The sequence below is a fragment of the Drosophila eugracilis genome, unplaced genomic scaffold, assembly GCF_018153835.1.
Source record: "Drosophila eugracilis isolate 14026-0451.02 unplaced genomic scaffold, ASM1815383v1 contig_90, whole genome shotgun sequence".
In the NCBI taxonomy this organism is placed as follows: domain Eukaryota; kingdom Metazoa; phylum Arthropoda; class Insecta; order Diptera; family Drosophilidae; genus Drosophila; species Drosophila eugracilis.
The window spans coordinates 10,641,663-10,654,677 of NW_024573812.1; the positions used below are offsets into that span (position 1 = coordinate 10,641,663).

The following is a 13,015-nucleotide window of genomic DNA, read 5'->3' on the forward strand; positions in this document are numbered from 1 at the left end:
ATAAAAATCAAATTACCCCTCTTTTATGAAGTGTGTTGGGATAATCTAAGTCAATAAATAAATGCAAATTGAATGCAACGCTGAAAAGCTTTTCACCTCTTTTATTTTGCTTTTATTTGTTCGAGTTGTGAGAAGCATAATTTCTGGCAAAAGGTAAGAATTTTATATATCAAAGAACATTTTCTTCCAACTTTGTGTGCGACCCATGTTTTCTCGACGACAATGTGAAAATTTGAAATATACTTAATTGCTTTTGTCGCAAGGAGCGGGAAAATGTCTATAGAAATTATGGGAACTTATAAATAACTATTCTATGTTATGACCGCGGCCAGTCGAGTGTTTATTTTTACTAACAAAATGACGACATTGGGCATGATTTTCCAATTAAATGTTGAGCTTAAATAAATAATGTGTCTATTCTTAGCCGGCCAGCTCACAGGCAATGGGGCACGAATTCAGTAACTGAATTCGAATCGATGCGATGCTGTTTGGACACTCTGTTTGTTTATAAATGAAATTGCAGTCTGCAAACTGAGAACGCTTGACTCAATTTCCGTTTCCGCCCAGCTTCACTGTGAGCCAGCGGAAGCGGCACAAATGCCAGCAAGTGGTTGCTGAATGCCCAAAGGGCGGGCTACTTTCCCTTTTTTCCGTTTTCCCCTCAACTCTCAACGACCTAATTTTCGCTTGACTTCATTTCGGATATGCGTTGCCATTTTTGGGCCATTGTACGTTGGCCATTTCTTTCGCAGGCCTTTGGCCTTTGTTGAGTTTTTATGCTGATTTATGGGAAAATAATCCCGGCTAAGTTAGCGCCTGGAAAATGGTTTCCCGCCAGGGTGTTTGCACAATCGAATCTAATTTTCCTGGCCAAACACACAGCTACGTGATCGTCCTTGTGTCCCATGTCCTACGAATGTGCACTTTGGCCAAAACGGCGCCGGCTGATGAGGACACATGAGGGTTCCCCAGGGTCCGGATAAACGTTTAATCAGCCGTTTGTTTGAATTGCAATCCAACTCGGCCACTACTGAGCTTTTCAAACTCCCCGAGAGTGCCCATTCCGTAATTGAATTTGATTCTTTTACTTACGGCTTTCCGTTATTTGAGCCCCAAACCCTCAACGAATGCAATTACAATAATTTAATTGCCATGAAAAATGGCCGCACATCTGCGGGGCATTAATTAAATTTTTGGCGAAGACAATAGTCAAAACCCAGCCTTGGGCAAATTTAATTCACTTAAATGCCAACCATTGCGGTTTACTACAATCCGACGAGTATTTGTTAATTAAAAAAAATACAAAAATGAGAACCAGAAAAGACAGCCGTCCGTCGAAGTGCCGCAGGCTAGGGATGCGGTAAAAATAAACGAACACGCCATCTGTTTTTGAGGCGAAAGAAAAAAGAAAAGCCTGGAAAATCTCAACTATTTCGGTTCCACCTGTTCGGGAATCGAGAAAATTAGAAATAGTCGCGCTACCCATAGCACAAATTCTTCGGGCCTTTTACGTGTATGCCGGGGATTTTCCGAGTGTTATCGAAATTGTATCCGCTCTAGTAGAAGAATTTTCCTCCACCGCCCCTCCCAAAATACATAGATATCGCTGAACGATTTGTTTGTTTGGTTTTTCTCCGACTAACTTTAATAAAATATTCATGTTCGGTTTGTTTTTTGGTGGGGCACGAGCTTTGGCAGTTCGAAGTCGCCTTCGCTTGTCTTCTCTTCACTTTATGACCCTGTCATTGTAATTTTTGGGCGAAATATTTGGCTGATTGTTGTCCCTCTAATAAAGTGCTATTCAATATCACAAGGCGCATAATTCAAGTTAATTGTCTGCTCATAAAATAATCGCTGGCCTTGTATTTTTTACTGCTTGTAAATGGTTCTCTCTTCTGGCGCGATGCTTGCTAATCTGATTTTATATGCATTAAGATTATAATTGCAATTTATTGCTAATTTTATGGGTTAAATGCAGAAGGGGGATTTTCATTGGGGGACTTATGAAAATGTGTTTGTTTATTTTGATCATCATTTAATTAAAAATTTTAGCCAGCCTATTTTTATAAGCATTGCTTATAATTGGAGATAACTTTTTCCGAAGATATAATTACGTTTTTTTTTAAATAGGTAATACTTATTATTATATAAAATATATACAATAAATATTTCCCAATCTAAAATCAGGTAGAAAAAGTGCTAAAACTATGCTTCAGTTTAATTCCATTTATAACCATTAACTGCATTTATTTCCAATTCATTTGGATTTTTTTATGATAGAAAATAAATTAGCATCCTGAAATCTGCAATATATTACTCTGAAAAATTATACTTTTTACTCTGAATTTGTTATAAATTTGTTTTTATTTTATAATTTTAAGTTAGGAAAACATTTTTAAGCACTTGAAAATGCTCAAGAATGTAATTTCCGTAAAATAGAGGCAATTTAAAAGGGAAATAACACAGAAAAATAACAACTATTCAGAAAATTAATAAACTAACATATTTCTAAGAAAAAATTAATTATTCTGAATTTTTTGAAAAATCATTCTCTGAAAAGTAGATGCTGTCTGCCGTTTAAAAAAATGTAAGTATTTTTGAGGATGAAAATGAATTCTGGAGGATGTATCTCTCGATGGGAACCAAATTGCTGCCATTTTTAATTATGACCCAATGCATGCCGATCGAAATTACGAGAGACGAATGCACGCGCCAGAAATGAGTTCAGAATGACAGCAGGACAGCAGCAGCGGCTTGTTGGCCTGGTCAAGTCCGAAAAAATGCGCTTAACATGCAAATGAGTAGCGAATTTTGAAGAGCACAATGTACACAGGCACATTTCCATTCCAATCATATGGATGTGTGAAAATTATAAAGCATTCGTTGGATTTTTCCTTTTTCTTGGCCAATGATGATCTAAAATTATATCGCACGACTCATGCGAGGGTGGCGGGCAAAGTCGGCGCTTCGAATATATAAAACGCCCACACGCCTCGCAATTTTCACACACTCGACTCCGAATTCGGATATATTTTTGGAAAATTCTTGAACAAATCTGTCGGAGAACGCTCTCTCGCGCTTTAAAAGCCGCATACGCCCCGTTGGCTGGCATCAGTGTTAGCTTGTCAGAGCTTTAGTGAAGATCCCACAGAACCCAAACCCAAAACCAAAAACCAAACATGTCTCTTGAGCGTGCCGTTCGTGCCAAGGTGAATACTTGATCAGTGCTAAAAAAAAAAACTAATTTAAATTAAAGATCCTTAAAAAAATTTTGTTAAAAATATGAATAAAAAGTGAAAGTTATTATAGTTATTTTGTGAAATTTTGTGCCTAAAACTTGATTCGATTTCATTTAATCCATCTAGATTGCCGGCAAACGCAATCCCGAGATGGACAAGGAGGCCCAGGAATGGGTTGAGGCCATCATTAACGAGAAGTTCCCCGCTGGCCAGTCTTACGAGGATGTGCTCAAGGACGGTCAGGTGCTGTGCAAGCTGATCAACATCCTGTCCCCTAACGCTGTGCCTAAGGTCAACTCCTCCGGTGGCCAGTTCAAGTTCATGGAGAACATCAACAACTTCCAGAAGGCCCTGAAAGAGTACGGTGTGCCCGATATCGATGTCTTCCAGACCGTCGATCTGTACGAGAAGAAGGATATTGCTAACGTTACCAACACCATCTTCGCTTTGGGCCGTGCCGTAAGTCATTTCATATTCATATTGAAACTTATTTTCCAATCTTTATAACGTTTGGTTTCCGCACATTTTCAGACCTACAAGCACGCCGACTTCAAGGGTCCCTTCCTGGGCCCCAAGCCCGCCGATGAGTGCAAGCGTGACTTCACCGAGGAGCAGCTGAAGGCCGGCCAGACCATCGTTGGTCTGCAGGCTGGTTCCAACAAGGGAGCCACTCAGGCTGGCCAGAACCTCGGCGCCGGCCGCAAGATCCTGATCGGCAAGTAAGCCCTAGGATTTTCTGGATGTCCAAAGCCCATTTTCTACACATATGCTAAGTGAACACACCCACATATATTTTTTATGATGAAACATAAACACAAAGATATTCCTCACCAAAGCAAAACTCAACACCAACTCAAAAACACACTCACACAAAACAACACAAAGAAGTAACGCGAAGGCTTGTCGCCTTATATTAAGTATACGCCTAAGTTAATCTATTTATGAGTACAATAAAGTAATTGAAAAATCCCAGTTTTCGACTTTCCGATCACCTCTATAACCTTGAGCTCTCTACTTTCTTGCCGCTGCTGTTGTTTTTTTGTGTGGGTGTGCAGACTTTATTTATCTGCCTATGGTGTGTTCTAAAAATGACTTTTATACTTATACAATACATATAGATATGTACATATATATCATCGTATCAACGTTATAAACCAAACATAAACACTCTCCGATGAGTGTGTGTGCGGCGCGATGTGAAAAATTCCGCTGAAGCGTGTCGAGGTCAGAGCATCAGTGATAGGCAGAGTTAACATCAAGATGGGCATCTATATGCTGTCTATATGTAAGGATAGGAATTCGCCAGAAACGAATGCCTAAACTCACCTGTCCGAGGCGTGAAACTGTTCACTCTTAAGACATCTCACTGGGAACTATGTATTGCAGGTGCAACTGTGAGGGTGCCAAAAAAAACCGACAGCTCTTGATAATATTTTACGCCTTCAGCTGGCACTTTTCTAATTTCTTAATTTATTATAGTCTGTCAGTGGGCTCTATCGATTGTTTATTACCTATAAAAACCCACGAAAAGATCTTGAAACTTATATTTAGATTCTGTAGATTTTAAATGATAAAAGAAATCATTTTAAACAAAATTCATCTTCTAAACTAAAGCTGATCATAATAAAATCTCTCTAAGAAAGTTTAAATTTACAGAACACCCACCACCTGCTTTATTTAAAGAATTTATATTATTTTTATTATAATTCAAGCAGACCTTACATGATGAATTTCCTTTATTAGTTTTGGCTAATTGAAGCGTACTAAGATCGAGTGTATTTTAAAAAGTTCTCAAGAAAGATGATTAAGAACAAAGCGTGCCAAATTCCGAATTTGTTATTTATAGAATTTCAAAATTTCCAACAATTGCTTGAAATATTAATGGGAACAACCAAACGATATTTCCCCTTGGTTTTTCTTTTTGTTCAGCGTATATAGTAGGAATAAATAAAAACAGGCAAATAAATAACAAACTTGACACTGAAAATGTGAGGGATATATATTTTTATAATGGACCATTAAGAGATTTTCTATACAGATTCAGGGTTATTATTGATGCATAAGCTTATGACTAGGAAGTCTTGAAGTCTTTTCCTCTTGACCAATTAAGAACGTTGCTTATAGTTTTAAAGAATGACGAATATTGAATTGTTTTTGTGAAAATATGTATTTAGGTGAAGTTCAAATAGCCCTGTTATAAGGCTATTGCACTTCTATTTTTTGAAGTTGATTGGTAATAGATCTAAAAGTGTCTCTTAGATTTGAGACGTTTCCTTCCTTTTCTCTTATGTACGACACCGTTCGATCGTAGTCGTACATCAGGGCAGGCATAGCCAAGATACCACCTCGATAGGTTAGGTCACGGATCTTCGCTCTAATCCTCTTGTGCTCCACTTTACCGTTACACAGCTCCGTCTTTAGCTTGTTTCTTACGATCGTTTTAGTCAGTAGATCTTCTTTAAGATCCGTGATTTTTTCCTTTATTTCAAGGGACTTCTCTCGAGCGTGCTTAGTCAAATGCAGATCTGTGTGGTATTGAAGGCGCTGCCTTTTCAATTCATTATTTCGTTCTAGTTTGGATTTTTGAGATGTATATGTTAGGCGTATGAAGTGAGTATTGAGAAATCCATACCTTCAAGTTTCTTTTCTAAGCCAAACATTTTGGCTTGTACAGTGATGAAGTCTTTCATGCTCACCCCGTCGCACACTGTCTCCACATCTGCTATATGCTATGGCGAAAAGGTTTAGAATGTCTTTAGGTGTCCTACAGGAATACTTACATCCGTGATGAGACCCAATGTGTGCTTCCGTGAAATGAGTATAAGCCGGGTATCGCTGATTTTGTTCCGATGCTCGGACATCAGACGCAGTTCCCGGGAAACGAAACGTTTCATGAAATCGGTCTCTGCGTCCGGTCGAACAAGAAGACGTCGTATTGTCTGCTCCAGATGCTCCTCCGTGCTGATGACGATATGCATGGCGTGACTGAGATCCATAAGTGCCGAGCTCATTAGGGTTCCGTATTTATTCTTGACCATTTCGAGGCGTTCTTGGCCATAGGCTAGATAAGCCAGGGCCTGTTCATGGCGATTGCGATAGGTTACTTGGTCCGCCTGGGCCAGAGTGTCAAAGGCTCGGAAGTTCTTGAGGCGACGAAAGTAATCGACCATCCGATCCTCCAGCTGATTGTTCATATCTTTAATCAAGACATAATCATGCACGTGCTTCTGTAGAGCGGCCAGAAGTTTCTCTTTGTCTAGCCTTTTCCGAATAAAATCACTGGAACCTGGTCGTTCGCTAGCAATCACTTTTTTAACCAAATTATTGATAAAGTCTCGTACTATCTCTTGCGTCTCCAAAAACCTAAGGTCATCTTCACTGTCGGTGTTAATCGAAATGGTTCTCTCCTCCTTAACTACAAACATGCTTTCAAAGTCCATGTAGTCTTCGACTTTCTTTTCCGCGGTTTTTGGCTCTCGGACTTCCGGTATGGACACTATCGACGAATCATGTAGCGAATCCGAATCTTCTAATTGGTCTCCAACCTTAAAGACCTTGGAATCGTTGCCCGCTTGACTGGACTCCTCCTGCGCTTCTTCGGAAAATGAACTGCCGGCATCATCGCCTAAGGGGTCTCTAAAGCCGGATGACTTAACTGATTTAATAGACTTGCCCGATTTGCGTTGGACATCCGGCTCGCTAGACAGTGAAATTTCTGAGAGACTGGGTACCAGCATCAGAGATTTGACTGCCAATTGCATGGGATCAATGCTCTTGGATCGCTGGGTTATTACCGTGTCCGGTTCTGATTCCGAGGATGATTCCATGGGAGTGGGAAGTTCTTCATCCTCTCCTGGTTCATCCACGAGCAAAGCCGCTGCGAAAGTGGACAAATCCGAGTGCCTGGGGGTCGCATCATCTGCGATTTCATCATCGAGCTTCGTCCATATCTCACCCTCTTCCTTTTGCTCAAGCCTGGACCTTTTACTACTAAAACTGGTCGACTTCTTTTTCTTATCTTCTGACTTAGCAACAGATTTCTGATCATTATCTTGTTCTTCGCGCTCCTTAAGGCGATCCAGGACTTCCCTTAGCAATAACTTCCTCTCATTTTTTCTAATGATTTCCACCATCCTCCCACTGTCTTGCGAGATGATCGACTTGACATCAGGAGCCAATGTAGTGGAATGTTCACTTTCTCCTGAAAGTCTTTCGAGTAAGTCGTCGACATCAGTGGTTTCTTGTTGTTCGTGTGCCTGCAACTCTTCATCTTGAGGTTCTGTTGTCTTAGTTTCCATTGTTTATATATTTTTTAATTAATAGGCTCTTCTTTAGGCTCTTTCTTTATTATTTTTATAATTTCCTATTTCTTAAAAATGTCTGTTGGTTTTTATATGTTTTTCAGTGTATTTCGATTGAGATGTGTACGCGTGTACATCTGTATTGTGATTGTTGCCTAGGCTCTATGTTTGACAGTGTTTTCAGGGAAACTCCAAAGTTTGCGATTTTATGTTCATAACAGTCAACCACTTTAACAGCATTCTCTCTTACCACATCCCCCAATCATTTAAACTTAGCCTTGTCCTTCCCATGGCCAAAGCCGAAAATAGAAATTTCCTTGAAAGTTCTTGACAAAATAGTAGCCAAGAGGGTGTCGTGGTTCGTTTTTAATAACGATCTCTTACACAACAGCTAATTCGGTTTTAAAAGATGCAAATCTGTACTAGACAGTCTACTCTACGTAGACCAGCTAGCTTCTAGATCTATTGCTCTCAAAAAGCACATGTCAATTCTATCGCTTGACTTCACTAAAGCCCTTGATAGAATTGGTATACACACAATCATACACCAGCTGCATGATTAGAATTTAGGCTCAAGAATCATTCACTATATCAAGAACTTCATGTCTAATGAAAAAATGATCGCCAAGACTGGGAAATGCCTCTCAAACATATATCCGCTAGACAATGGTATCCCACTAGGTTCACCCATCTCAATAATCCTATTCCTAATTGCCTACATTTCCCTCTCCATCATCATCCCTAAACAAATTAAATTCTGCGCCTACGACGACGACTTCCACCTCCTCATCCAACACAATAAACGTAAAAACCCTACATCCAACCTCTCATCCCTTTTTAACCGCATTGACGAATGGTGCCTTCGATCATTCTCCCTGTAGAAAAATGTCAACAGTTCTACATCTGCCGCAAACACAACCTCAAGGTTAAGATATTCTCAGGCGGCAGCATTATTTCCACCCCAAAACTCCTAAAATATTGGGCATTAACAAACTTAAATCTGATCTCTCTTCTCTCAAATACAATAGCATTACAACAACTCTTATCCAAACATTTAAATCCATTTTAGTGTCCAAAATTGACTTCTGCACCCATATCCCAACTCAACCGCCTTAAATCTTTCCTCAACTCCGCAATTAGATCAGCTCTGGGAGCATTCCGCTCTACGCCAGCAAACAACCTACTGGCTGAGTCGAGCATCAACACCATCGAGCACAAAAGAGACTTTCTTACCGGCAAACTCTCCCAAACCCTCTCCCAGTCCAAAGATACCCAAACTATAAATATCACAGTACCAATAAAAATCTGTAACTCCCATTCTATCCCAACTCTCCCAATAAAAAAGAAACCCTCCAAAAAATTCAACATGGTCAACATCAGTGACATGGGTATTACAGGCAATGAAAAAGCTGACAATACAGCCAAATTCCCCTAACCTAAACCCTAACGACGTATCCTATTTTTTAAAGTCACTCCTTCTCGAAAAACAGTGACAACTGCGTATCTCCGCCTGGTACTCAATTGTCAACAACCCTCAAAAACTTTTCCCTAAACAGAAGAGAACCAATCATCATCACCCGTCTCAGATTATGACACACATATCTAACAAACTCCCACTATCTTGAGAGATCGAAATGGAGCTTGTGCCCATTGTGCAACATCGCCCAGATTGACATCCATCATATCTTTTGTACCTGCCCCTCCGTCTCCACGCAAATGGGGATCCATTCCTCCAAACTTCAGATCCAATCACCGCAATAGCTAACCACGTAGATAAACAACTCCTTAAACATCCTAGACATCTCCCGGATCACCTCCCAAATTTAAGTAAATCAATTTGTTTCTACACAAAGCCATATTCTAGTTTTAGCCGAGCTGAAGGCCTTAGCGGCTATTGCTCCCAGCCAAATGTTAGCTCTTAGTTTTAACTAAAGGTTAGCCTTAGATAAATAAACAAATATATAAATTTTCATATCTTTATTATTTGATGGCTTTTTAAAGTTAATTCACTTTTAGAAAGCCTGAACACAAATTCTCTTGCATCAGATATATCGTTAAAGAAATGAAAAAAGTATCGAAAGTTTTAGTGACATGAATAAGTTTTTATTTCGCTTTACAGACTATCTATATACTTCTTCCTTCGACGTTGCTAACGCGACGTTGGAGTGACTTCATGGTCTCCCTGAGCTTGGCCACAGATTCTTGCTTCTCCTTCAATCGCTCTACGGTCTTGTCAAAGTCGTACATCAGCGATGGCATTGCCAGGATGCCGCCCTGAAAAGTCAGATCCTTGGACATCTGGCGCATCTTGGTGCGCTCCAATTTGGCTTCATAGAGATTTGTTCTAAGGGCGACCTGCTGGGTGATGGCGTTCTTCAGCAAGTCCTGGTGTAGATCAAACTTTTCCCTTAGGGCCATAGCTTTCTCCTGATTGTGCCGGATGAGATGAATATCCATGAGGAATTGGGTGCGTATCCTTTTCAATTCAACGCTGCGTTCTGAAAAGGAAGGCAGGAGTATGTTTTTATTGGATAATCCCATATGTGCTTACCTTCGATTTTCTTTTGTAGGGATAATACTTCATTTTGTACCGCTATATAATCCTTGATGCTTACTGTGTCACTCAGTGTGTCTAGAAGCGTGATTTTCTAAACGGTCAAAGGAAGGTCATTGTCATTTTTTAAAAGGCCTCTTTAACTTTCATAGTAATATGCTTACATCCAATATGTGAGCCATGGTGTGTTTTCTGGTGATTAGGAACAGTCTAGTGTCACTGATTTCGTTCCGTTTGGCAGACATGAGCCTTAGCTCACGAGATACCATGCGTCGCAGATTATCGCAGTCCGGCCGATCTAGGTATTTGTGGAACAAATGCTCCAGTTGTTCCTCCGTGATCGAAGCAACGCTCTGTGCGGAGTGAAGGTCTAGGATGACTCTGTTCATCTGGATGGCATGCTTGTGCTTGGCCACGTCCAACCGCTCCTTTAAGCTGTCGAGAAGGGCCAGGGCTTGGATATAGCGGGCATGGTATCGTTTTTCATTTTCCGCCGACAAAGTGGCGAATGCCCGGTTGTTACGGCTGCGTTTGTAATACTCGACGAGGCGGCTACCCACCATGTCATTGGTGTACTTCTCATACATATATGCATCTGTGACTTTCTGGAGCTCTATTAATAGTTTTGTCTTGTCGAGTTTCGCACGGAGCACGTTCTCTTGGTCCTGGTAATCCGACTTGATAGTCGCCTCATGTAAAATATCTCTTAATAAATCCTGGACCGCCATCTTAATCTCATAAGCCAGTGGGATGCTTGGATCGGGCTCATCTTCGACATCTTCGAAGCCAACCCTTGGCAAGGCATTAAAATCCTCTATTGTAACGACCTTTTCCGTAGGAGCAGGCTTTTCTGGAAGTTCGGCGAAGTCAGGTATGTCGGATATAATGGAGGAGCCGTCCCGACTATCAGGAGCTACGAAGTCATCCTGCTGTTCGTTTTCTATATCAACAACAGATTCGATTGTCGACTTGGAACTGGAGTCGAACTCCTGTGTAGGGTCCACGAAGGCGCCCTGATCCAGCAGGTCGCTTGTCGAGGACTTGACATTCGTTAGCTGCTCAATCGGATCGTGCTCCTCCGATATATCTGACAGACTGGGCACATCGAAATACTTCAGAAAGTTGCTTTTCAATTGAACAGTATCGGGATCTGTCGGAGCCAATGTTCCAGACGATATAACGCTCATGGCAGCCACACTCATCGTATCGTCAAAATCGTCATACTTTGGATCCTTATAGAATATGTTTTGATTATCCGATGGATTTGAGAAGCCATGCACCGGAAATAGCTCAACCATTTTATGTGCCTGAATTTTCTGAAACAGATCGTCCTCTGAATCGTCGGTGTGATCACTCTCCTCCAAATTATCATCCTGGCTCGGCTCATCAAAGTTCACCGCTGAACCTGTTTTCTGCTCTTCTTCCTCAACTTTATCTTGGACGTAATCATCTGTCATGCTAATTGTGCGTACTGGGGCTTCCGATATCCTAAATCGAGTGCTGGCAAAATTCTTCATACGTTCCTTTCGCTCTTTTTTCGACCTTTCTTCTGGTGAAAGATCATCCTGACCTTCCGTTGGCTCCCCTTCGGGTGCAGTGGTTTCGTGGGCTATGGGTTCAGTGGCTTCTGTTTCTTGGGTTGCCTCTGTCACTCCCTTGTCTTCATTCAGTTCAGTCGTTGGCTCCGCAGCCTCCTGCACAATTGGTTCTTCGGTTATGGGTTGGGAATCTTCCACCGTCTTGGGGATTTCTTCAGGCACCGCAGCTGAATCTGGTGGCATGACCACAGGTACATTTTCGGTATCTTGTAGATTTTCTGCTTTTTCGGTGGATTCGACAACTTGCATGACTACCTCCGTGGACTCTGGTTCTTGGGCCATTGTAAGTTTTTTTTTTTTGGATTTTTTGATGGTTTATTTATTTTTTATTGTTTATCCAAGTTTTTAATTTTTTTTTGCTTTTATTTTGTGTATGTTTTATGTGTTTTTTTGTGGGTGTGTTGTGTCTTTGGAGTTCTTTGTAATTGTGACAGTTAACGCAATAGATGTTATAAAAAATATTTTTTTTAATTTTTCATTTTAAAATATTAATTTGTGCACAATTAAGTTTATAAGTAAGCGGTTGAGAGATTAAGTGCAGAAATAAGTTTTTAAGGAAAACGTTGCATATTTTTAGGCTTGAAGTTAAAGTGCGTATTTGAGCATAATAAATTAATGTTGTTTGATATATATTTACATATATCTAAGATATATATATATATGTAATTAAAAAGAAAGAAACTAAGAAAATAATTATGTTTCTGACCAGCTTGCTCCAACGCCCTTTAAACGCAACTCCAACAAACAACTTTGCTTGGACTTAAAGAGAAACTCCTCGTTTTTTAGCACCATCTGGGGTCCAATTGGAGGTCCTAAGTAAATCTTGCGACGGCTTTAAAGTTGATTGATCGTTGGCCATTGTGTGCGTGTGCTACTTCCTCTTTTTTGCCGTATTTTGAACAAGTGCGGTAAACTTTATGACATTGATAAATTTTTAATAAATATGACAAAATGTTGGTGCTTTAATTCACTTCATCCAGCCGCACTTTTTTAGCCAGCACCAGGTGCCGGATGATTTACATAAAACTGCTGCAGTGCTGGTGAGTGTAATTTGCATAGGAAGCACTGCAGCACTTGGAATGGATTTCGGGTCTTAATACTTTCCGTTTGATTGTCTTGGCGTGGAAATTGATTCAGCAAAATGCCAAATTGCTTTAAATTATGCATGAGCCTGCGACTTTACTCCTCCATCTGCCTTATCTTTAGCCCACCATTCCTTTGATGTTTGCAGGAGGACATTTGGGAATCATATTCAATAAGCCGGATCCGACATGGAGGCCAAATAACGTATTTCTTTTATGACAGACGCACTGGGCCAATCCC

General features: G+C 40.5%; 3 protein-coding genes across 3 annotated transcripts; 1 reads left to right on the forward strand and 2 right to left on the reverse strand.

Moving 5' to 3' along the window:
- Positions 1–3,082: 3,082 nt before the first annotated feature.
- Positions 3,083–4,211, forward strand: LOC108112027 (muscle-specific protein 20). Its single transcript, XM_017221771.1, has 3 exons — positions 3,083–3,209; positions 3,366–3,698; positions 3,771–4,211. Exons 1-3 carry the CDS (start codon positions 3,180–3,182, stop codon positions 3,960–3,962), a joined length of 555 nt encoding a protein of 184 aa, XP_017077260.1. The 5' UTR covers positions 3,083–3,179; the 3' UTR covers positions 3,963–4,211.
- A 1,176-nt stretch (positions 4,212–5,387) lies between these two features.
- LOC108112026 lies at positions 5,388–7,688 on the reverse strand. Its single transcript, XM_017221770.1, has 3 exons — positions 6,020–7,688; positions 5,872–5,968; positions 5,388–5,809 (listed from the first exon to the last, which is right to left on the reverse strand). The coding sequence occupies exons 1-3, from the start codon at positions 7,535–7,537 to the stop codon at positions 5,442–5,444; spliced, it is 1,983 nt and encodes a 660-aa protein (XP_017077259.1). The 5' UTR covers positions 7,538–7,688; the 3' UTR covers positions 5,388–5,441.
- A 1,935-nt stretch (positions 7,689–9,623) lies between these two features.
- LOC108111910 lies at positions 9,624–12,098 on the reverse strand. Its single transcript, XM_017221549.2, has 3 exons — positions 10,259–12,098; positions 10,092–10,188; positions 9,624–10,038 (listed from the first exon to the last, which is right to left on the reverse strand). The coding sequence occupies exons 1-3, from the start codon at positions 11,972–11,974 to the stop codon at positions 9,665–9,667; spliced, it is 2,187 nt and encodes a 728-aa protein (XP_017077038.1). The 5' UTR covers positions 11,975–12,098; the 3' UTR covers positions 9,624–9,664.
- Positions 12,099–13,015: the final 917 nt, after the last annotated feature.